Consider the following 26,834-nt stretch of genomic DNA (forward strand, 5'->3'; position numbering starts at 1 on the left):
TACACCCATTACCACCACTGTCTACACCCATCACTACCACCACTGTCTACACCCATCACTACCACTACTGTCTACACCCATGTCTACACCCATCACTACCACCACTGTCTACACCCATCACTACCACCACTGTCTACACCCATCACTACCACCACTGTCTACACCCATCACTACCACCACTGTCTACACCCATCACTACCACCACTGTCTACACCCATCACTACCACCACTGTCTACACCCATCACTACCACCACTGTCTACACCCATCACTACCACCACTGTCTACACCCATCACTACCACCACTGACTACACCCCTCATACCACCACTGTCTACACCCGTCACTACACTGTCTACACCCATCATTACCACCACTGTCTACACCCATCACTACCACCACTGTCTACACCCATCACTACCACCACTGTCTACACCCATCACTACCACCACTGTCTACACCCATCACTACCACTGTCTCACAACCAGAACGGTCTAAATCCACCACCACCACAGTGTACACCCACTACAATATGTTCCTCAATAATTCGCATATAAGTGTCATTATGGTGTTGATAATGACGGCATTATCACCTTTGACGACACAAGGCAAGTCTGTTCTTCTTGCTCTCGTATTTTATTATAGTTTACCTTAACTATCAAAAATATTGCGTCTTATAAAACACTTGTCAGTGTTTCATGCTGGAAGGCTGAGTTTTGTTGAGTAATTGTGTTTCATCTCTGTGTTTTTCAGGTTGTCAGGAGTCACCACCCTGGCAGACCAATATTACACTTCCTCTGACGCCCAAGGAAGGTGTGTGGGCGGCCAGTGTGGGCGTGAGACCTGACAACAACATCTGGACACTAAGCATCACTGTTTACACCAACAAGAAAAGCATCATAAAACTTATTATCACTAGTACTAATGATACTTTGCAGAAATTATCATGGACAACAGATACAGAAACTGAAGAATTACAGTCACGCTGGCCTCCTCATACACATTTTCTTCCTGGCCAGACCTCCAAACTATTGGTGATGGTGTCCAGCACCGTGCTTACACTCCAGTTGTGTACATCTTCCACTTGTAAAAACATTACTTTGCCACTGCGTCATCGTAGCGTCATCAGTGAAGCAAATCTCAATGTTTTCAAATTAAGTGGCGGCGAAAACTTCAATATTTGTCGTTATCCTGCAGAAGGTAAAGTAACATAGAATGTACAGAGTTTGCCTTAATATATTCCGGGTTGCAAAATATTTAAGCTCAGAAATAAATTTTAGTTTAAAGACAGTTGACAATAATATTTGCAGTGAATCATCATTTGTTGTTGTGAACTATGGCAGTAAAGTTCTGATCTTGGTTGTCACTCCTAAAAGATATAGTAAATGGATGTGCTTTGGTAGCTGCACCATCCAAGGGATGTATCCCCCGTATCCCATAACCTTATTCCCCTGTACTTCAGTGATACCTGGAGGTTACCTGGAGGTTATTCCGGGGATCAACGCCCCCGCGGCCCGGTCCACGACCAGGCCTCCCGATGGATCAGGGCCTGATCAACTAGGCTGTTACTGCTGGCCGCACGCAGTCCGACGTACGAGCCACAGCCCGGCTGATCCGGCACCGACTTTAGGTATCTGTCCAGCTCTCTCTTGAGAGAGGTATCCCCCGTATCCCATAACTTTATTCCCCTGTACTTCAGTGATAGGAGAGAGGTATCCCCCGTATCCCATAACCTTATTCCCCTGTACTTCAGTGATAGGAGAGAGGTATCCCCCGTATCCCATAACCTTATTCCCCTGTACTTCAGTGATAGGAGAGAGGTATCCCCCGTATCCCATAACCTTATTCCCCTGTACTTCAGTGATAGGAGAGAGGTATCCCCCAGCATCCCATAACCTTATTCCCCTGTACTTCAGTGATAGGAGAGAGGTATCCCCAGCATCCCATAACCTCATTCCCCTGTACTTCAGTGATAGGAGAGAGGTATCCCCAGCATCCCATAACCTCATTCCCCTGTACTTCAGTGATAGGAGAGAGGTATCCCCAGCATCCCATAACCTCATTCCCCTGTACTTCAGTGATAGGAGAGAGGTATCCCCCAGTGATAGGAGAGAGGTATCCCCAGCATCCCATAACCTCATTCCACTGTACTTCAGTGATAGGAGAGAGGTATCCCCCAGCATCCCATAACCTCATTCCCCTGTACTTCAGTGATAGGAGAGAGGTATCCCCCAGCATCCCATAACCTCATTCCACTGTACTTCAGTGATAGGAGAGAGGTATCCCCCAGCATCCCATAACCTCATTCCACTGTACTTCAGTGATAGGAGAGAGGTATCCCCCAGCATCCCATAACCTCATTCCCCAGTACTTCAGTGACAGGAGAGAGGTATCCCCCAGCATCCCATAACCTTATTCCCCTGTACTTCAGTGATAGGAGAGAGGTATCCCCCAGCATCCCATAACCTTATTCCCCTGTACTTCAGTGATAGGAGAGAGGTATCCCCCAGCATCCCATAACCTCATTCCCCTGTACTTCAGTGATAGGAGAGAGGTATCCCCCAGCATCCCATAACCTCATTCCACTGTACTTCAGTGATAGGAGAGAGGTATCCCCAGCATCCCATAACCTCATTCCCCTGTACTTCAGTGATAGGAGAGAGGTATCCCCCAGCATCCCATAACCTCATTCCACTGTACTTCAGTGATAGGAGAGAGGTATCCCCAGCATCCCATAACCTCATTCCCCTGTACTTCAGTGATAGGAGAGAGGTATCCCCAGCATCCCATAACCTCATTCCACTGTACCAGTTCCAGGATCCCATTAATCCCATCACTTCAGTGATAGGAGAGAGGTATCCCCAGCATCCCATAACCTCATTCCACTGTACCATTCCAATTAATTCACAGAAAACAATTTGATTAATAAAACTGGCAAATAATAACTTACACAACCTAACATCAAGAGATTTATTCCTTTGAGCGAAACACATCAACACTAAAAGTTTAAAGCCGATCAAAAGATGCATTTTCCAGTTTCTTCACAAAACCCAACAAAATTTATGCCTAAATAGTCTTAACCCGTGAAAAGATCCATCCATTTCATACTATGAGTCAAGAGTTGAAGATTAATGACGTTCACAGACGCTCGCTCTATCACCCCTATGGGTCACACAGCAATATGACCCATTAGGGTCATATAGCGCTTGAATAATGGGAGGCATTCAAATTCGATCCAAGTAAGGGATAGGTCTATTTCCTTGGATCAAGAGCCCCTCACCAGCATCAAGATTAAGTTGCAAAATGGAGTCTAGACACTCAATTACATGCACTTAAGAAAATGGAAAAATAAACACAAAAGTGGTCTGTGACTTTATTAAGACCCAAACAGATCTATCTGGGTGAATAGTACGTGAGTATTTATAGGATGGAGAGTCAGGTGGAGAATGCTGGGTAGAGAAATATTATGGTGATGCCGACAGGATGTGGAAAAAGACATTTATGTACACTTCCGGACATTTATTAGAGGAAAAGTATCGCCACGAGCGACTTCTTCAATCCTAATACAGAGATAACTAAGAAAGTAAGTATATACAGTGACAGTAGTCAGGTCAAATGTCGCGTAGGTAGCACTAATAGTGGTAGTAGTAGTAATAGTAGTAGCAATAGTAGTAGCAGTAGTAGTAGTAGTAGTAGCAGTAGTAGTAATGGTGGTGGTGGTAGTAATTGTGGAAAGACGGATTGGGTTGGAGAAGGACATGTCGACATCATGTTACAGCGGTCTCCAGAATGGGTAAAATCCTGTTGATTACCATTTTGGGTGGAGAGTGTAACATGTCGAAAAGTCCCTATCCAACCCAACCCGTCTCTCCACAATTACTCCCACCACTACTACTGTTTCTACTACTCCCACTACTAGTGCTACCCACGCGACATTTCACCTGACTACTGCCAGTATATATACTCGTTTTCATAGTTTTCTCTACTATGAACAACTATATCTCCAGCTTAAGGCACAGTTAAGAGAAGCAAGAAATTAAATTCAACGACTGAAGCGTATGTACAAGGATTATTCCCAGAATAACATCGTCGATAATCGGACCAACGAATGGATGCTAGTTGGAACTGAAGGGACGATGCTGAAGCTGAAGAAGGTCCAGAAGACTGCTGTGAAAACCAGCAACTCCTTTTCCTTGTTAGCAGACAAATGTAGATCGATCACCCAAGACCTTCCATCGAAAACAATTCCAACAAGGAACAATGTTAATGGCCCAGCGAAGCCAGCCAGTGAAGACATCCCAGCGAAGGCCATCGCTACAAAGACGGTCCAGAACGCCATGCACATCACCAGTCAAGGTAAGAACATCGTTTTAGTTGGGGACAGTCACGTCAAGCTTGTGGATAGGGCTTTTTGTCTTAGAAATAGGAAAAGGAGGTGAAGGGTTCGTTTTCCAAGGGGTGGGATGGAGGATATTGTTAGCCATCTGGACGGCACTATGAGAGGTAATGGAAGGAATCGTATTATTTGTCTCTGTGCTGGAGGCAACAATGTTGGCAGACGTAAGAGTGAGGACCTGGTTAGCATTAGTAGTTCAGCAATAAATATAATTAGGAAGAAGAGAGAGAGACCTGCGATATATTGCAATTTGCCGAGGAAAGAAGTTAAAAATGAATGGTTGCCCAGGGCAATTGGTGTCAAAAGCTGGCTGAGCAAACACCATAAGGAAAATACAGTAACATTCAAAGACAATTGGAACCTCTTCTATGGTAGAAATGACATGTATGCCAGGGATGGTGTTCACTTATATAGGCCTGGGGTGGGGGCACTGGCCAGTGCAGTGGAGGGAGCTATTAGAGCTTAAACTAGATATAGTAGTATAGGTTTTTGTGGGAAAGCAATGAAGTCTCAATGTAGTGATATTGTGAGTTTTAGGGAAGCCAGTTATAGGCAGAATAAGGTAGAGTTAATGGTGAATATTGGAAAGCCAGTGGCACTAAGTGACAAGGACAGTAATAGGGATAGTGGAAAAACAGAAATGAGCAGAATGGAAAAAAGAAGGAAGGGTTTCTAAATTTATATTATGCAAATAGTGGTAGTGCTAGAAATAAGATGGACGAGTTGAGATCAGTTATGGTATTTGCTATAACTGAGACGTGGTTTAATATAAAAAATGGAAACATGCCTGTTGAACGTCATATTCAGGGTTTTAAATTGTTCCACGCAGATAGAAGCATAGGAAATGGGAGGTGGGTTGGCACTGTATGTCCGAGATCACTTGAATTGCTGCATAAAAACTGGTATAAACTCTGGGTAGAATTTTCAGAGGGGCTTAAAAATTTAATTTTAGGCGTGATATACCGTCCCCCGATATCACATTTGATAAATCCATATGTGGAAGTAAATCATGCCTTAAGATTAGGCAAGTGAAAAATTCTCTCTATCAAGATCCCAAAATGTTGCTGTGTCTGACAGGACTGTATAAATGGTTCAGAGAACCGACAGGTTGATAAATTAGACACATGTGCAACACTTGGGTATCTTTGAGGAAACGTTTCGCCCCAGTAGCTTCATCAGTCTTCTACAAAGAATAGGGGAATTCTTCACTTGCCTAACCTTTAGGCATGACCTACTTCCACATGTGGATCTGTCAAACATAATACCACCTACGACTGCTTCACTTCACCTGTGTACAGTATAAAGCCACTTCTTCGCACATATGCTATGTTTTTTTTTTCAAAACTGATGGACTGATTACATCGACTCAAGGCTGAGGGACTGATTACCTCAAACTCCTTCTGATCTTCACCATTCTTCTTTGTAGAGCACTGATGAAACCACTGTGTGGCGATACGTTTCCTCAATAAAGGTGCCCAAGTGTTGCACATGTGTCTAATTTATCAACTTGTCGGTTCTCTGAACCGTTTATCTACATGTACATAAGTGTCTTTTTCCACAGCTCCTACGGGTTTACCGTTTTTTTCTGATTAAAGTATAACAATAGTGAACGGCATCAGTCTTCGGTGGTTGATGCATCGTATGAAATAGATGAATCGTTTCATGAGTTTAGACTGTGTAGGCACAGATTTATTAGATTCTGTACAATAACTGGAAAATGCATCTTCTGGTCGGTTTTAAACTTTTAGTACTGGTGTTTTTCTCAAGTGAAACAATCTCTCGACGTTAGGTTGTGTAAGTTATGATTTTCTAATTTTATTAATCAGATTAAATAAGCTTCTGTGAAACAGTTTGATAATGTCTCTTCTGATGAGAAATAAGTTACAGTGTTTAACCGTATTTGTGTATCCTATGATACATTCCTTAAGTCCTAGAAAGATTTAAAAAATAAATTAAACAAATATATGAGTGACAATCGTTAAATATGAGAAGGACCTTCCTATAGAGGGTTCAGAGGCCTACTGCCAGGTTCCTCCATTCTTATGTTCTCATTTTATTCATATGAAGGTTCACATTACTCTGAATTGTGCAAGTTTCAATCTAACAATTATTTCAAATGAATCAGGATTTATTTTCTTGTTCTTGTGATAACTACTGAATGTTTCTTCTCTTAGGTAATAAATTTTTAGCTTTGGTGTATCTTGTTTAAAGGAAAGTTTTGAATGGCCAAGGGTTGTGTAGGTACCAGTTTCCTATTTTGTTTAATAACTCAGGTTTCTGGTTTCCATTTAATAACTTTTGAATGTGCAATTGGATTAATTGTATAAAATACTGACAAGAATATGAGTAAGACACCCGTGCAATATTTGGGATCATTATTGACGAGAGGTTTCGCCTGTGTAGCGCGTCTCTTCAGTGAAATTACAGAAGTGCTTTAAATAGTGTAGACAGTAGTAGTGAAGAGGAAGACACGATGTGATCACGTGGTCACTCCCTATGTTATGGTAAGTATTTCTCTCCATGGCTTCTATCAGTGTGAAGCGGAGGTATGACAATGCAGACTTTTATAATGAATTTAGAAGGAATGTGCGGAAGCGAGGATACTGTTACAAGAGGCAAAGTGAGGCAGGTATAATAAGTGGGTATTCCGTGACAAAAATCCTTTCACGGGTCATAATCTGTTGACTAAAAGTTTAGAAACAATGAAGTTTACAGATGTTTGTTGGATGGTGCTAGTGGTGGCAATTAAGGCATCTTTCAGCATCTTCCGCCTCTGTTGGTCATTCTCATTGATGACTAATTGATCATTATTATATATACGTCATTAGGTGTCCATAATTATCTATTTGCTGTACACAGGCATTGTTGCAGTCATCCTGGCTGCAGTTGCTTGTGTTCACGAGTTCTATTTTTGAAAGATTAAGCAGCCTTTTTCTCGTACTTTTTATCACATTCCCCACTCAGCAATATGTACTGTTTACTCTAGCGCTCGAGTTTCTGCGCCAAATTTTTGATTGATGATAAAGAGTTGGCGGATATTTTGACCTGCAAAATGATGTATCTGGTAGCTTCATGTACTGTTGTGTCAGTTTTCGTTCTGTAGAATATACACTTGGAAGGTCCTGGAGGGATTGGTACCAAACCTGCACACGAAAATCACTCCCTATGAAAGCAAAAGATTCGGCAAGAGATTCAACATTCCTCCGATGAAAACCAGGGGCGCCACGAGTACATAGAGACAACACAGTAAGTGTCCTGGGCCCAAGACTGTTCAACTGCCTCCCAGCATACATAAGGAGGATTACCAATAGACCCCTGGCTGTCTGTAAGAAAGCGCTGGACAGGCACCTGAAGTCAGTACCTGACCAACCGGGCTGTAGTTCTTACGTCAGCTTATGTGCGTCCAGCAGTAACAGCCTGGTTGATCAGACCCTGATCCACCATGAGGCCTGGTCTCAGACTGATCCGCTGGGGCGTTGACCCCCGAACCCTCTGCAGATAAACTCCATGTAGAGTATAAGTGGCACACTTCCTGTACTCTGGAACAGCTGCGCGCGGAATTATAAGTAAAATAATGAAAAAACAGTTTCATAGTGTGAAAAAATTTATGAAAAATTCCTCTGTTATGTGATTTCTAATTCATATTGATTAATATTTACCAGATATTTTTAAAATAGCACTTTTAACCTAGCTTACCTTTAGTATTTCCAGATGTTAATTAAAATATTAAGTCATATTTTTCTAAGACTTTAGATTTGCTTGACTGAGTTTCAACTCTTAAACAATAACATGCAATAATAAAGTGTTTACTGACAGGGATTTACAACGAGGTTCATCACACTTGTAATGTTGGAGCAGCATCACGCACCATCACCGACCACCTTAATGTGAATAAGAATTTGCTCATAATAATATTGTTCATTGTCTTGGCTGAAGTATTACTTAGCATCGTTATACTCTCACTCGCCTTCATCTCTTACCTGCACATATAAAATATATATATATATATATATATATATATATATATATATATATATATATATATATATATATATTATATATATATATATATATATATATACAGAGAGAGAGAGAGAGAGAGAGAGAGAGAGAGAAAATGAAGTAAGCTATTTAATTTAACAAGAAAATGGTTTAAATCTGCATTCTTATGCATAAAACACAATATTAACTTATCTATACCACTTAGCTCTGTTAGGAAGCATTGTGTTAAACAATCTTGTTTCAAACAATTCTATGTATAAATTACTAAGAACTTCTGAGTGTAAAACTTCTGAGTGTAAAACTTCTGAGTGTAAAACTTCTGAGTGTAAAACTTCTGAGTGTAAACTTCTGAGTGTAAAACTCATTTTTAAATACAAATTTTGCATCAACAATACGAAGTTTAATATGTTTAATGACAGTATAAACAGACAATAGTAAATCGTAATTAACAAGTTCTTCTGATAAGAAACTTAATAGATCATCAACTGGAACTTTTGTAAACAAGGAAGTAACATCAGAACTAACTATACTAAAATCATTTAAGTCAGTCAAGGAGCTTAATTTATCAACTAAACCTATGTTGTTTTTAACATTAAAGTTAGAAATTTTTCCAACAATTGGGCCTGAAATATCAACAAGACTTTTAGATGTTTTATAGGAAACTGAACCTATGGAGCTAATAATTGATCTGACTGGATTACCTGGTTTGTGTGTTATTATTAATATATACATATAAGGTAAAGATGGATTAGTGGAAGTAATCTTTTTAATTAATTCATCTTTGCCTTTCAGTAAAAGTTTTATTGTTTTATTGAAATTACTGTTAACGGTTTCTAAGGAATTCTTTGTAAGTTTAGATTATTATTATTATAATCAAGGGGGAAGCGCTAAACCCGTAGGATTATACAGCGCCCAGGGGGGGATGTGGAAGGCATTCAGGCTTAATTCGGGGAACTGGAGCACAGATTCAATTCCCTAAATCAAGAGCCCCTCACCAACATCAAGGAACCTTCCATAAGGGGTTTGTAAGTTTAGAACAGGTTTCAGTATCATCTAGGAAATTATATATTTTATCTTAGTAACCATTTTCTTTCATAATTAGTATTGCGTTTATCTGCTTTAGTAAGGCGCAATTTTTTAATATTGATAAGTTTATCATAAGACTTAAAGAATCTTTGAGGGAAATTGATAATATTTTGTTTTAACATAGAACTATATACCATCCCTTATTAATATTAATTTCATCAGTGGGTAAATCAGAGGATTTTTCTAAGTTACAAAAAACTTTTGCAGTTTCAACGTTATTAAGTTTTTTTGTATTTGTAAAACTTAGACCGTAACTTAAAGCAGCAGTTGTATTTTTATGTAATATTTCATCTGATTAGTTAATTACAAAATTGTTATTAGCATGCTTTGTCCAATCACTATTTTCGATTAAAATGTCTAACTTTCTATGTAGTTTGCTTTTGAGTTCATTACAAATTCTTCTGAGTTTATTATAGCAATGATCTAACATACTGTGTTTCCATTCTGATGGAATGGCCTGATTAAAGGAGTATTTTTTGTTTCTCAATATTTTGAATACTTCCTTCTCCTGTATTTTAGTAATTTCAATATGTTTCTGAAGAATAATTCTCATAAAATCGTCAGAGGGACAATCTCTCATGTCTAGGAGTCTTTGAATGAATTAACACAACATTAGCAGGAAAATACAAAGAAAATGCTGGGGAAAAGTAAAATAACGATGTAAGTACTGGAGAAAATGAATAATACACAATACTGAAATAACACAAAATAAGAAAAATAATGAAGCACTTCACTGAATGTATGACTGAGCAATGAGTACATTACTGCACACAAGACACAAATAATAAATGTAGACACAAGTTTATAATGCTTGTGGCAGTGCAGAGAATTAACACAAAATATATATTGCACACAACACAGAGAAAATATTACTTACTTCAGATATAAGGAAGGAACACAGTACAACACACACACACACACACACACACACACACACACACACACACACACACACACACACACACACACACACACACACACACACACACACACACACACACACACACACACACACACACACACACAGGAGACACAGACAGACAGGAGATCCCAGACTCAGGAAGAAGATCAAATACAGCCTCCCTCACAACTTCCTATAGAAGCCTCCCAACCAGGTCAACCCCAGTGCAACCAAACACTCTAAATCAAAACACCCATGCCACATCCAATGCCCCCACCCACTACATTACAAACTCCACCTCCACAGCAACAGCCCATAGTTCCTTACCAGGTCTCCCACTTCCCCAACCCCAATATACCTCCCAGACCACAGTCTTAGAAAAGAAGTTGAAGGTGTGGTATACAAATGCAGATGGAATAACAAACAAGTATGAGGAGTGGCACGAAAGAATCAAAGAGACATCCCCAGACATAATAGCACTCACAGAAACAAAACTCACCAGAATAATAACAGATTCAATCTTTCCATCCGGATACCAAATCCTCAGGAAAGACAGAGGGAGGAGAGGGGGAGGAGGAGTTGCACTACTCATTAAAAACCAGTGGGATTTTGAGAAAATGGAAGGAATGGATGGCATGGGCGAAAAGGACTACTTAGTAGGAAAAATCCAGTCTGAGGGACATAAGGTGATAATTGCAGTAATGTACAACCCACCACAGAACTGCAGGAGGCCAAGAGAAGAATACGGTGAGAGCAACAGAGCAATGATCGACACACTAGCCGAGGTGGCCAGGAGAGCACACATGGGGGAGCAAAGTTACTAGTTATGGGTGATTTCAATCACAAGGAGATTGACTGGGAAAACCTGGAGCCCCATGGGGGTCCCGAAACATGGAGAGCCAAGATGATGGATGTGGTACTGGAAAACCTCATGCATCAACATATTAGAGACACTACCAGAGAGAGAGGAGAGGATGAACCAGCAAGGCTGGACCTTGTATTCACCATGAGTAGTTCGGACATCGAGGGTATCATGTATGAAAGGCCCCTGGGAGCTAATGATCATGTGGTTCTGTGCTTCGACTACATAGTTGAGCTCCAAGTGGAGAGAGTAGCAGGAATAGGATGGGAAAAAACCAAACTACAAAAGGGGGAACTACTCAGGCATGAGGAACTTCCTTCAAGACATTCAGTGGGAGAGGGAACTGACAGGAAAACCAGTACAAGAAATGATGGACTATGTGGCAACAAAATGCAAGGAGGCAGAAGAGAGGTTTGTTCCCAAGGGAAACAGAAATAATGGGAAGAACAGAACGAGTCCTTGGTTCACCAAAAGGTGTAGGGAGGCAAAAACTAGGTGTACTAGAGAATGGAAAAGGTACAGAAGACAGAGAACTCAGGAAATAAAGAAATCAGCCGAAGAGCCAGAAACGAATATGCACAGATAAGAAGGGAGGCTCAGAGACAATATGAAAATGACATAGCATCAAAAGTAAAGACTGACCCGAAGCTGTTGTACAGCCACATCAGGAGGAAAACAACAGTCAAGGACCAGGTAATCAGACTGAGGAAGAGTGATGGGGAATTCACAAGAAACGACCAAGAGGTATGTCAGGAGCTCAACACAAGATTTAAAGAGGTATTTACAGTGGAAAGCAGTAGGACTCCAGGAAATCAGAACAGGGGGGCACACCAGCAAGTGCTGGATGAGGTACATATAACCAAGGAGGAGGTGAAGAAGCTGCTATGCGAACTTGACACCTCAAAGGCGGTGGGACCAGACAACATCTCTCCATGGGTCCTTAAAGAGGGAGCAGAGATATTGTGTGAGCCATTAACAAAGATCTTCAACACATCATTTGAAACTGGGCAACTCCCTGAGGTATGGAAAATGGCAAATGTAGTCCCAATTTTTAAAAAGGGAGACAGACATGAGGCACTAAACTGCAGACCTGTATCACTAACGTGTATAGTATGCAAGGTCATGGAGAAGATCATCAGGAGGAGAGTGGTGGGGCACCTGGAAAGAAACAAGTGTATAATTGACAACCAGCACGGTTTCAGGGAAGGAAAATCCTGTGTCACAAACCTACTAGTGTTTTATGACAAGGTGACAGAAGTAAGACAAGAGAGAGAGGGGTGGATCGACTGCATATTTTTGGACTGCAAGAAGGCCTTCGACACAGTTCCTCACAAGAGGTTACTGCAAAAGCTAGAGGATCAGGCACACATAACTGGAAAGGCACTGCAATGGATCAGAGAATACCTGACAGGGAGGCAACAACGAGTCATGGTACGCGAAGAGGTGTCAGAGTGGGCGCCTGTGACAAGCGGGGTTCCACAGGGGTCAGTCCTAGGACCTGTGCTGTTCTTGGTATATGTGAACGACATAACGGAAGGGATAGACTCAGAAGTGTCCTTGTTTGCAGATGATGCGAAGTTAATGAGAAGAATCAAATCGGATGAGGATCAGGCAGGACTACAAAGAGACCTGGACAGGCTACAAGCCTGGTCCAGCAACTGGCTCCTTGAATTTAACCCTGCCAAATGCAAAGTCATGAAGATTGGGGAAGGGCAAAGAAGACCGCAGACACAATATAGTTTAGATGGCCAAAGACTGCAAACCTCACTCAAGGAAAAAGATCTGGGGGTGAGCATAACACCGAGCATATCTCCTGAGGCGCACATCAATCAGATAACTGCTGCAGCACACGGGCGCCTGGCAAACCTACGGATAGCGTTCCGATACCTCAGTAAGGATTCGTTTAAGACTCTGTATACCATTTACGTCAGGCCCATACTGGAGTATGCAGCACCAGTTTGGAATCCACACCTAGTCAAGCACGTCAAGAAATTAGAGAAAGTGCAAAGGTTTGCAACAAGACTAGTCCCAGAGCTACGGGGATTGTCCTACGAAGAAAGGTTGAGAGAAATCGGCCTGACGACACTGGAGGACAGGAGGGTCAGGGGAGACATGATAACGACATATAAAATACTGCGCGGAATAGACGAGGTGGACAAAGACGGGATGTTCCAGAGAAGGGACACAGACACAAGAGGTCACAATTGGAAGTTGAAGACTCAGATGAATCAAAGGGATGTTAGGAGTATTTCTTCAGTCAGGCCGTGGAATAGCCTAGAAAGTGACGTAGTGGAGGCGGGTAAGTAAGTAAATTTATTCAGGTATACACAAATACAGTTACATAGAATTATCATACACAGCAGCATATGTGTAGAGAACCTAGGATAACCCAAAAAAGTCAGACAGAGTGACTTATTTCCATTGGGGTCCTTTTACCTTATTATTATAATATAAAGGTTATAATATTTTCTTATTATTCTACAATGAAGATAACATCTTATTATCATACTAAAAAGACTATCTACTACACGAGGGTCATTACTAGGGATAAGGTAAAATTTACACGTATTTTAGCTAAAAAATAGAAAATCATTCCCCTCCCTTTCTGTAGCTTCATTCATCAGACACTTTTTGGCAGTCTTCTTGAACTGGTTCATGCTATGACTGGCTTTGACATGTGCGGGTAGTCTGTTCCAATCCTTTATTGCTGTACAATAAAAGGTGTTTGACGCCTGGCCACTGACTGTGGGTACTACAAAGTTGTGCTCTCTCTCCCTAGTACTATGATTGCTTTGGTTCCCATACATACATAGTTTTAAGGCGAGGTATGATAGAGCTCATGGGGCAGGGAGAGAGAGGACCTAGTAGCAATCAGCGAAGAGGCGGGGCCAGGAGCTGTGAATCGACCCCTGCAACCACAAATAGGTGAGTACAAATAGGTGAGCACACACACACACACACACACACACACATACAAATTCACACACACACACACACACATAAACAGTCAAGGACCAGGTGATAAGGCTGAGGAAAGAAGGTGGAGAACTCACAAGAAACGATCAAGAGGTATGTGAGGAGCTCAACACGAGATTTAAGGAAGTATTTACAGTAGAGACAGGAAGGACTCTGGGGGGACAGACCAGATGGGGACACCAACAAGGAATACACCAACAAGTGTTGGACGACATACATACAGATGAGGAGGAGGTGAAGAAACTGCTAAGGGACATCGATACCTCAAAGGCAATGGGACCGGACAACATCTCTCCATGGGTCCTTAGAGAGGGAGCAGATATGTTGTGCGTACCACTTACCACAATCTTCAACACATCCCTGGAAACTGGGCAACTACCTGAGGTATGGAAGACAGCAAATGTAGTTCCCATTTTCAAAAAAGGAGACAGAAAAGAGGCACTAAACTATAGACCTGTGTCATTGACGTGTATAGTATGCAAAATTATGGAGAAGATTATCAGGAGGAGAGTGGTGGAGCACCTGGAACGGAACAGGAGTATAAATGCCAACCAGCACGGATTCACGGAAGGCAAATCCTGTGTCACAAACCTTCTGGAGTTTTATGATAAAATAACAGAAGTAAGACAAGAGAGAGAGGGGTGGGTTGATTGCATCTTCTTGGACTGCAAGAAGGCCTTTGACACAGTTCCTCACAAGAGATTAGTGCAGAAGCTAGAGCATCAGGCGCATATAACAGGAAGGGCACTGCAATGGATCAGAGAATACCTGACAGGGAGGCAACAACGAGTCATGGTACGTAATGATGTATCACAGTGGGCACCTGTGACGAGCGGGGTCCCACAGGGGTCGGTCCTAGGACCAGTGCTATTTTTGGTATATGTGAACGACATGACGGAAGGGTTAGACTCAGAAGTGTCCCTGTTTGCAGATGATGTGAAGTTAATGAGGAGAATTAAATCTGATGAGGACCAGGCAGGACTTCAAAGAGACCTGGACAGACTGGACACCTGGTCCAGCAAATGGCTTCTCGAATTTAATCCTGCCAAATGCAAAGTCATGAAGATAGGGGAAGGGCACAGAAGACCACAGACAGAGTATAGGCTAGGTGGCCAAAGACTGCGAACCTCACTCAAGGAGAAAGATCTTGGGGTGAGTATAACACCGAGCATGTCCACACACACACACACACACACACACACACACAAATAGGTGAGTACAAATAGGTGAGTACACACACACATATATATATATATATATATATATATATATATATATATATATATATATATATATATATATATATAATAAGACACGAAAATTGAACAAGAGAACACTAGAAAAAAAACTATTGCAAACAGAATCTAAGTAACACTGAGTCTGCAATTAATCACAAGTTACTGAATGTCACTAAGAAATTCACTGAAAACTGAGATGTCTCAAACACTCGCAAATGTCTCTAACTTTGAAAAACAGGCTACTTCAGCAGGAGGGTTAATTTCTATTAGAGCATGAGTTAGTGGAGGAGTCAACTAGTCCATGGGCTTCACCATGCATCCTTGTTAAGAAAGCTGATAGAGGTTTTCGAATGTGTACAGACTACCGTAAGGTGAATGAGGTCACTATTTCAGATCTGGATGATGTAATTGACTTCATGGGTAAGGTTACTTTTGTATCTAAACCAGACCAACTTAAAGGTTACTATTAGGCACCTTTAACAGATAAGGCGAAGGAAATCTCTGCCTTCAAAATTCCAGGTCATTATCAATATACAGTAACCCCCTTCGGAATGAAAAACTCGCCGGCATCATTCCAGACACTGAACCATCAGGCTATTAAAGGACTTAAAGGCATGCCTATTTACCTAGATGATCTTGTGGTGGTGTCCGACACTTGGGACCAACACCTATTTAGGCTTAAGGTTCTCTCTGAGACTTGTCATAGTTTCTACTTAACTGTCAACTTATCTAAGTCATCCTTTGGTCAGTCTACTGTTAAATTTTTTGGCCATGAAGTAGGTTGTGGCAAAGTGGCTTCTAAATTTGTTAAAGTTCTTGCTATTAAAAATTATCCAGTACATCGTGATAGAAAATCCTTCCAATGTTTCCTAGGTATGATAGGGTTTTATAGAAGATTCAGTAAGAATTTTATAGATGTCGTAGTCCCTCTAACCTCCCTTACCAGTCACAAATCCCATGTTCAATGGTCCCCCGAATGTCACGACGCTTTTACAAAAATAAAGTGCATCCTCTGTACTGAACCCGTTCTTCTGTCTCCGGATTTCTCAAAAACTTTTACATTAGAGGTTGATGGTTGTGAGTCAGGGGTGGGGGCAGTACTTCTACAAACTGGGGACGATGGGTTGCAACCTGTGGCTTACTACTCTGCCAAATACCAACCTCACCAGAGGCCTACTCCACAATTGAGAAAGAAGCCCTCGCTCTGATATTGGTATTAGAACATTTTGAAATCTACGTGGGCCAGTCATCTCAAGAGGTCACAGTCTACAGTGACCACAACCCTCTGGTTTACCTGTATAAAATGAAGAACCACAACACAAGACTCATTCGGTGGAGTCTAAGGTTTCAACCCTATAACATTAAAATACTGCATATAGCTGGCAAAGATAATAAGCTAGCTGATATTCTTTCTTGAATATAAAATTAAATTTTATTAGGTTAGGATGCATTAGGGACTATGGGTAAAATATTTAATTGATGTTGGGTTTTTTTATTGAGAGGATATTCTACTACCGTCCGCAGGTGTCTTGAACCTACGTTAACCCAACTGTCTGCTGTCTCACTCTAAGTTTAGAGTTTGGCTTTATGTCTCGAGAAAAGATGAACTCTATTTAATGAGTTGGAAGGTTGAGAGTAAAGGCGATTCCATTATTGTACCGTGCCATGGTGGCATTTTACCCATGGAGGTGGAAGCCTGGTCTTGGCCATTAGAGCCCTTTTGGGGTGGGGGTGCGGCATGTAAAGAGTATGTTACATTTATTCGGCGTATGTACACACTCTCATAGAGGCTGCCTCCCAACCAGCGAACCAGGTGCTAAGGGTTGAACGATTCAGGGGGCCCCATCGTTAAATCAGTACCTTGGTTCAGCCAATCATACTGTGGGTCTGACAATTGCGAAGGTGATGTGGTAGCACTCACGATTCACTCTTGCCAGATTCATCCAGCTGCTGGTTGAAAGCGGTGGTCTCTGTCTCTTCCTTTTGCCCTTGCCTCTTGATCACCGTGATACTATTATTTTCCAAACTTGTACATAGTGTACATAGTTGTAAATACCTCTAATCATACTTGGTGAAGGAAAATATAATTTCAAGACTACTGCTGTGTTTATTTTCTCTCCAAGCTCCCATTACAGCCAGGTTAACAGGCGTTGATTACCTGAAACCGTAATAACGCTGTATCTGTAACAATTGAAAAACACCATTCTCTAAATTCTTGTAGTTGTACCGTCATTCTACCTTGTACCAGTGTTCAGCGTAATTTCCAGATATGTGGTAACTACATACTGGAACAGCTTGAGCTCCAAGACCTCCCAATTCTCAAAGTAGTCACATACATCCTAGTAGCCTGCGGACGGAGATGCTTAACTTTTGATTACCGTGAGCTTCTTTCCTCGGTGTATATCGCGAGACACCGTTTACAAGTCTGAAAGTTGATCCCTACACCACAACAATATAGAAATTGCTGGCATTTTGGCCATCCAGTGAAATATAGCAGGTCCATGGCAGAATGCCCAGTCTGTGGTGCCGTCGACCATACCAATACATCTTACAGTCTACCTCCCTCTTGCCTTAATTGTAATGAAGTTCACCCATCTTATTCTCATCGTTGCCAAGTATACCTGTCTCAAAGAGACAGAAGGCTTTCCTTATGCCATGGCAGTCTCTCATCTACACCTCCAGGGGAGACTTTCCCGTATTTCTTGTTCTCGAGTTACTAATAGAGCCCCCAACCTCTGGGGTCCTAACTCTCGCAGTCACCCCTGTGGTCACGCCTTCTACAGTTACCTCTGTATCTAACTCTTTTGCAGTCAATCAATCAATCAATCAATCAATCAATCAAGTTTATTCTCTATAAAGATTGCAATACGGAGTTTACATATTATAGGATATCGGTTACAATGTGTGGTTTACATATTATAAAATACTAATTACAGAGGAGGCCACTATCACGCCTAGCATGACTAGGCATTTCAGGCAGACTAAGATTAATTCAAACTATATTGGTACAGATTATGGAGCATGTTGATATTAATGCTAGGTAACAGCATTACAGTTCGTAAATTTAGCAATGTGAATGGTTTTGTTATGGTACGATACATAGTTTCTATTAAAGCTTCAAGTCTTATACTCCAAGGTCACTGCCTCGTCACCTGATACTGCTCTCAACTCTTCATCTTCTTGCTCACAAGTTTCTATGTCTACAAGATCTCGCACAGCAACTACTCCGAAGCCCAAAAAATCCCCAATGTATAAATCTCCTTTAACCTATCCTTCACTTATCGTACCCACACGCTGTACCTTCCCAGTCTCTGTACCTAGTTCTTTACCTCTTACTAGTTCTGTTACGAGAGTGGAGGTTCATCCTCCCCTCCCAGGTTTCTTCCTCTTCTGTCCTCTCCTAGGTTGCTTCCTCTTCTGTCCTCTCCTAGGTTGCTTCCTCTCCTGTTCCCTCCCAAGCTTCTTCCCAGGTTAACTCTAACCTTTCTTCTCCCCCTACTTTGGTAACTCCCATCATCGCCCCGATCTTTACTCACCCTCCTCCCTTCTATCTCCAATATCGTCCCGCATTCCACGTCTTTTTCCTCTGAAACGCTTGAAGCTATCTCCGAATATACTGAGACTAAACCATTGATGAACACTGATCCACCTCCCTTCGTTATTCACTATTCTACTCCTACACAACTCTTTTCTTTGTAGAGTTCCAATCCTTCGGTACTTACTCGTTTTCCGTTGCCTCCACATGTATCCTCTTCGCAAATAATGACTTGTTTACAGTGGAATATCCGGGGCCTCAGAGGTAACCAGGATGAGCTTCAGGTGTTGCTCTCCCAGTTTTCCCCTGTTTGTGCTTGTTTACAAGAACCCAAATTATGCTCCGCTGTTATCCATCCCATCTCGTGCTATGTTATATTATATTCATAGGATCCTTTTCCCGATGGAACCATTAATGAAAGTGCGCTCCTTATACGCACCGGTATACCATATCATCGACTCTGTTCATACTTCGCTGCATTACACTGCAGCACGCATCTGCTTGAATAAGTGGTATACGGCCTGTTCTTTGTATCTCTCTCCTTCTTGGGCATTATCTATCCCAGATTTTGCATTTCTAGTTTCTTCGTTACCACCGCCACCTATTCTGTTATTAGGTGATTTTAATGTTCATCATTTCCTTTGTGGGGATCTCACTGTGACTCACGGAATTCAGTTTGAGGCTCACTTCTCTCTCTCTCTCTCTCTCTCTCTCTCTCTCTCTCTCTCTCTCTCTCTCTCTCTCTCTCTCCATGTTTTAAATACGGGTACCCCCACCCATTTTGACCCTCGTACTCAATCTCTCTTGCATCGATCTCTCAGTTTGCTCTTCATCAACTGGTCTGTAATCCCGGACATAAATGGCAAAAATCATCCATACTTCTCATTCGTATTCTCCACCTCCTCGAAGCCCATGCTGGCAACTTGACCGAGCACGTCGGGACCTGTACTCGCGTCGAACTGCTTTTAGTGAGGATCCTTCTTCGTCCTCCATTGATGAACTGTTATACCTATTCGAGACCTGGGGAAGGCATTCTCAGAAGTGCGTGCCTTAGTGGACTACTTGTGCTCGTGCAGTACATTTGAAACTCGCTGCATGGGGCAGATATCGCTACAATAAGACCACAGAGCGATTCCTTGATTTTAAGCAAACGAGAGCGGTCGTCCGCCATGTTATCTGTGAAGCTAAACGCACTTGTTGGCGGGATTATGTTTCTGCCGTCACTTCGACTTCCTCTGTGAGTGCAGTCTGGAAAAAAGGTACGGAAATTGAGTGGCTATTACAACCCAGGAGTCCAAATGGCCTGTTATCCTGGGTGTAAAGGGAGCAAAATAAACACAGCAGAAAAGTTTTGACTTATATTATCCTTCACCACTTTAGAACAGCAGTATGTACACTGTATACACTATGTACAGTGATAGGTATTAGTGCACTCCACGGTATGCAAGGCAGAATAGAAGCCACTAGAGAGCAGACCGTGCTTCAACCAGCTCTAGAATGGGAATGACAAGGGCAGACAGGAGAGTGGTACCCACATAACCTCTGCGATTGCCAAAACCATCTTCTTATTGGCTGGAACCTGGTTACTGGTTGAACGACGGGGCCCCATCGTCAACCCTCAGTTAACTGGTTCGCTGGTTGGGGGAGATAGCCTGTGAATGAGGGTGTGTACATGCGCCGAATAAAGGTTACGTACTCTTTGCATGCCACAGTGGCAAATACTCTCCAAACCCGGCTCCCGTTCTTCAAGTTTCCAGTGTCACTCTAGCAAACCCTCTTGAAACTGCCACCGAAATTGGTAATCATCTTGTCTGTATCTGTATGCCCCTCGTTTCTTTCCTCCAAGTCTGGCAGAGAGTTAGATCCCTTAGACTTTTCTTCTAGCAGAGAAGAGTCTTATACTGTGCCTTTTACACTTCTGGAATTAGTCAATACTGAGCCTGACTGCATTCATACTCGTATGTTCCAGCATTTGCATCCGTCAGCCCTTGCTGTCCTCTTACGACTATTTAATCTTATTTGGTCACAAGGAGTTCTTCCCCAGCTGTGGAAATCTGCTATTGTTCTATCTTTTCGTAAACCGGGTACTTCGGGACATGATGCCTCCCACTATTGTCCTGTTGCCCTTACCAGTGCAGTTTGTAAGGTGATGTAACGTCTGGTAAATAGACGTTTGATGTGGTACGTTTGATGTGGTACTTAGAGACACAATAGTCTCTTCACTAGTCAACATGGCTTTCGTAAGGACCGTTCTACTATTGACCCCTTACTCATTTTAGATACTTATGTTCGTAATGCCTTTGCCAATAACTACTCAGTTTTCGCCATCTTTTTTTTTATCTTGAGAAGGCATATGACACAACTTGGAGATATAACATTTTGACTCAGACTCACTCCTTAGGCCTAAGAGGCAATATGCCATTTTTCCTTAAGAACTTATCTGAGAGACGTTTCCGTGTTCGAGTTAATAATATGCTTTTCCGGACTTTGTCCAAGCTGAAGGTGTCCTCCAGGGACGTCCTGAGCACCACACTTTTTCTCCTTTCTATAAATGGTCTGGCGTCAATTCTTCCATCTTATATTTGGTCATCACTCTATGTTCGTGTTGCGTACAGGGCCACTACTTAAGCCTGTTTAGCCCTTTCTTGCAACAAATAAACAGGACTGAATATCCTGTTCTAGATGAAATCATTCAAGGCTTCAGTAGTAAACAATCACAATGTTTCTTTCCGGTTTTTTATTAAGTTTCTTAATAAACCATAGAAGGGTTTTATATTAACTCTAAAAAGGTCGCACCATAAAACAGAGTACTCATGAAATTTACACTTAAGTTCACTTAAAAGATAATACACAGTATTATCTTGATTATAGTACTGAACGGCTCTAGTATCATAACACCTTCTCTTCACATAATAACACTTTACTTAACTCAATCCAAATGAGACAGAAGACGTAACACTTCAATAATAATTCACTCTTATTCAACTTTCATAATATACTAAGTGAGATTAGGAATATTTTACACTTAAAGGAATTTTGAGGCGAGTCTGTCTCCCATGACTTTTTCACCGTCTTTTTTGAACCAATACTGCTTAAATTCACTCCTAGCAGAGCTAGGGACAATCACCAGTGTCTCCAAAACAGCAACACACACTTCGTCCGAGACGTTTCTGTCAGATACCGTCCGAGGTACTGGAGGGTCACTAGGGAACCTCATGTGGGACCAGAAGTTTAAATCCAGGAATCAGGGAGCTTCCCTCACGAGAGGTGAGGAAGGTAAGAACTGAACTCTGTGAGGCTTTACCAGCCCACTTTGCCTCGGTCGGAGCAGGGGTCGAGCAGCTCAAAACACCTACTGGTACTTGGCCAGGTCACCAGCAGTTGACACTAATTAAATGCCCTACCTAAATACAGAGCTAAGTAATACGACCAGATAATATTATAAAGTCGAGTAAATCCATTTTAGCTACTAATGGAATTACTCCTGAATATAATATTAAGTGAAATAGCAAAAATAACATGTAATAGTATACCATTGTAATAATAAGAAGAAAATTAACAAAATGAACAAAAGGGTGTAACAGTTCATGACTTTGCTATAGCTTGTGCAGGCGCTGACTGTCGCCTTATTGCAGTTTCTCTCCAGCATGCAGTCCAGCAAGTTTCCAATTAGGCTACTGCTTATGGGTTTAAATTTTCTAGTACTAAAACACACCAAATTACTTTCACTAGACTTTCTGTCGTCCCTGATAATCCATTGTACCTGTTTGGATCCCGTATCTCAGAACGTGATACTGTCAGGTTTCTCGGCCTTCTGTTTGACCGTCGGTTATCCTGGAAACCTTACATTATATCCTGGAAGGCAACTTGTCATAGCCGGCTGAACCTCCTTAAAACCCTCGGTCATCATTCATGGGGGCTGATCGTCGAACTCTCCTTCAATTGCATTCTGTCCTGATTTTATCGAAACTAGATTATGGAGACCAAATATATTCAGCTGCCTCTCCTTCAACCCTTGATTCCATCCATCAACAGGTTTATGCCTCGGTGCTATTCGCTCTTCACCTGTAGAGAGCCTACATGCAGAGGCGAATATTCCATCCCTGAACGATCGCCATGATGCTCATTTCCTCTGCTATTTTGTTCGCTCTCATGACCTCCGCAATCCTTCCATATATAGGATGGTAACGAATGTTAGTAGAAGCTCATTGTTTGTTCTTCGCCCCTTTTTACTCCATTCCTTTTCTCTTCGTCTACATTCGCTCTTGTCTTGTCTTCTCTTCAGTTGCCACCTTTACATGTTCATGTAACTTTCTCTCTTCCCCTTGGGAAGTTCCGATGACTGTTCGTGTCTGTTCTTCCCCACTGCCATGAGCGAAAAACCAAATACCGACAGTTGCTTTTCGCTCTTTTTGTTAATCCCTTCCGGTCTCATTCTCATGCCTTCACAGTGTACACCGATGACTCTAAATCTTCTGACGGTGTCGGGTTTGCATCAGTATTTCGGGACAGCGTCGTGCGAAGGCATTTGTTAGACTCTGCTAGCATTTTTACAGCTGAATTGTATGAAATTCTCGTAGCAAATATCCGTATTGCATCAATGCCTGTGTCGCCATTTGTGGTAGTGTCAGACTCCCTTAGTGCTTTGCAGGCTATAAAAAAAAATTTGATTCCCCTCATTCCCCAATTCTTCGTATCCAACTTTGGTTACACCGTATCTCTAGCAAAAACAAAGATATTGTTTTTTGTTGGGTCCCTGGTCATGTTGACGTACAGAGCAATGAACAGGCAGACACTTCTGCGTGGTCAACAGTACATGACCTCCCAGTTTCATATAGAAGTGTTCCATTCAGACTATTTTGCTGTAATTTCTAACCACCTTTGCAACCGTTGGCAGCAACGTTGGTCTGATCTGATACATAACACATTACATTCTATTAAACCAAATACGTATAGGTTTCTGGCCTTCTTATCATCAGTGCTGAGGTTGGGAGTCCACACTCTCCCGTCTTCTCATCGGACACACTCGTCTTACTCATGGGTATCACATGGAGAGACTCCCTGTTCCACTCTTTGAGAATTGTCAGGTTTCAGTTTCTGTTAGCCATATTCTGTTGGACTGTCCACTCTATCAACGAACTCGCAGAATTTACCTCTGCCGTCGTCACCACTCTACTGATCTTACTTTACCTTCCTTTCATGGTGATGGACCTACCTTTGACTCAGACTCTCTTTGACTTTTTTGATTGCAACTGATTTACTGCACAAACTTTGATGATACTGCCTCTAGCACTCTTCACAGCCCTTTCTACCTCTCCCTCTTTTTACTCTATACCCCTGCACTATCCCCTGCCCTGCTGCACTGTGTGACCCTCGTAGGTTTAACTCTTCTTTTTGATTATAATAATAATGTACACCACTTCATTCTACTCTCCATCCATCATGGCTGGTTCTTCATACTCCCAGTAATCCCTCGCTTCACCTTCCTTCATCCATCTTGTCATACAAATTATGATGAGTTACAGTTGTGCAGCACTTGGGTATCTTTATTGTTGAAACATTTTGCCGTCCAACGGCTTCCTTAGTTCAATACAGAGAAGAATATTTGAAGATCAGGAGGAGTTTGAGGTAATCATCAATCATGAAAATAGTGCAGCATATATATGCCAGGTACTGACTTTAGGTGCTTGTCCAGCGCCTTCTTGAAGACAGCCAGGGGTCTATTGGCAATTCCCCTTATATATGCTGGGAGACAGTTGAACAGTCTTGGGCCCCTAACACTTATTGTGTTGTCTCTTATCGTGCAAGTGGCACCCCTGCTTTTCATTGAGGGGATGTTGCATCGTCTGCCGAATCTTTTACTTTCATAGGGAGTGATTTTCGTGTGCAAATTTGGTACTAATCCCTCTAGGATTTATTAAGTGTATATAATCATGTATCTCTCTCGCCTGCATTCTAGGGAGTACAGGTTGAGCAACTTCAAGTGTTCCCAGTAACTAAGGTGCTTTATCGCAGTTATGTGTGCCATGAAGGTTCTCTGTACATTATCTAGGTCAGCAATCTAACTTGCCTTGAAAGGTGTTTTAGTGTGCAGCAATATTCCAGCCTAGACAGAACAAGCGACCTGAAGGGGCATGGACAGTTTTTAAATAATTTTTTTTTTTGATCGAATTTCAATGAAAGTTTAAACTGTGGTTTAACCAGCATTTGCGACCTATGCACTGTGTTTGTGCTGGCTTCATGTTGCAAAATTGCAGGATATTGCAAAATTGTATATGACATAAAAACCCTCCCTCCTCTACAAAATTGGTAAGATGTACAATGTTTTAGTCAACATCAGATGAAAAATAAAGAGCTAGATAATCTTAATTTCAAAGTCTTTTGAGCGAAATGTCAATAGACTGCATTATAAAAAATGTTGAAATTTGTGTGTTTTTTTAAGGAGTTTTGTGGGAGAATAAAATTCAATAAAAACAAAATGATAAAAAAATATTGCAAATCAAAGCTGAAATTGAATAGAACCATCATTCCTCAATAATGTGTGAAAAAATCATGACACTCCTATTAATACTCTTCGCAAAAACTGAAAACAAATGTCAATAACTTATTCCTGAGTTATTCATATTTTTGTTTTCTATAAAACCGTATGGTCACGGAACGCCAAATCTGAGAATGTTGCACATCCTATCCTTGTCGACAGTTCTCAGGCTACTGAGCCAGAACACTCCGTGTTCTTCCCTTTAGTCCTCACAGAAGTTGCCAGGTTGAGTATTCAGAATGAAACAATCATAAAAATCGTAAATTTGGGAGTAAAAAAAAAAAAATTACCCACATGTCCTCTTGATGACAGCAAAAACAAAAAAAAATTCATTTTTGTAAAACCATACTTAGAAATATGATAAAAACAAGCTGAATGCATCAACATGTTGCCAGAATTATGCACTATATTTTTATAAGAAAACATTGTTATCCAGAATTTTTCAGTTTCAATTTTGTTTTCCTTCATAGAAACCTGAGAGGGCCCCTGAAGAGTGTCATTATGGGCTTGGCATCCCTAGTTCTGAAGGTTCTCATTATAAATCCTGTTATTATTCTAACAGGTGTGATTGATACATTGTTGTGGTCTTAGAAAGTGAGATCCTCTGACATTATCACTCTCAGGTCTTTTACATTAGTTTTTCGCTCTATTGTATGGTAGGAATTTGTTTTATACTCCGATGTAGTTTTAATTTCCTCACGTTTTCTATATCAGAGTAACTGAAATATATCATCATTGAACTTTATATTGTTTTCTGTGGCCCATTTAAAGATTTGGTTGATGTCCGCTTGAAGTCTTGCAGTGTCTTCAGTGGAGGACACTGGCATTCAAATACGGATGTCATCTGCAAAGGAAGACACGGTACTGTGCCTTACATCCCTGTCTATATCAGACATGAGGATGAGGAACGGGATAGGAGCGAGTACTGTGCCTTGTAGAACAGAGCTTGTCACCCTAGCTGCCTCAGACTTTATTCTGTTTACTACTACTCTTTGTGCTCTATTTATTAAAAAAATAATAGATCCATCTACCATTCCTTTAAGACGCATTTTGTCCATTATTACATCATTGTCACACTTGTTAAAGGCTTTTACAGAGTCTGTGTATACTACAATAGTTTTGTTTGTCTTCTAGAGCATCCAGGACCTTGTCATAGTGGTCCAGAAGTTGGGACAGGGAGGAGCGACCTGCTCTAAACCCATGTTGCCCTGGGTTGTATAACTGATCTAGAGTCCTTCACTAACATTAACGATCCTCATCCTAAAGAGTCATAAACGTATAAAGCTACAATGTCTTTCCTTC

At 41.4% G+C, this 26,834-nt stretch overlaps 1 protein-coding gene across 1 annotated transcript in view; it reads left to right on the forward strand.

The window, feature by feature from the left end:
- The first annotated feature begins 353 nt into the window (after window positions 1-353).
- LOC128700104 (uncharacterized) overlaps window positions 354-26,834 on the forward strand; it is a 62,600-nt gene continuing 36,119 nt past the window's right edge. Inside the window, exons 1-2 of the mRNA XM_053793059.2 lie at window positions 354-606; window positions 752-1,198. Of these exons, the coding sequence (XP_053649034.2) occupies window positions 531-606; window positions 752-1,198 (523 nt within the window). The 5' untranslated portion in view covers window positions 354-530. The remainder of the gene's footprint in view (window positions 607-751; window positions 1,199-26,834) is intronic.

The sequence above is a fragment of the Cherax quadricarinatus genome, chromosome 20 (genome assembly GCF_038502225.1).
Source record: "Cherax quadricarinatus isolate ZL_2023a chromosome 20, ASM3850222v1, whole genome shotgun sequence".
Taxonomy (NCBI): domain Eukaryota; kingdom Metazoa; phylum Arthropoda; class Malacostraca; order Decapoda; family Parastacidae; genus Cherax; species Cherax quadricarinatus.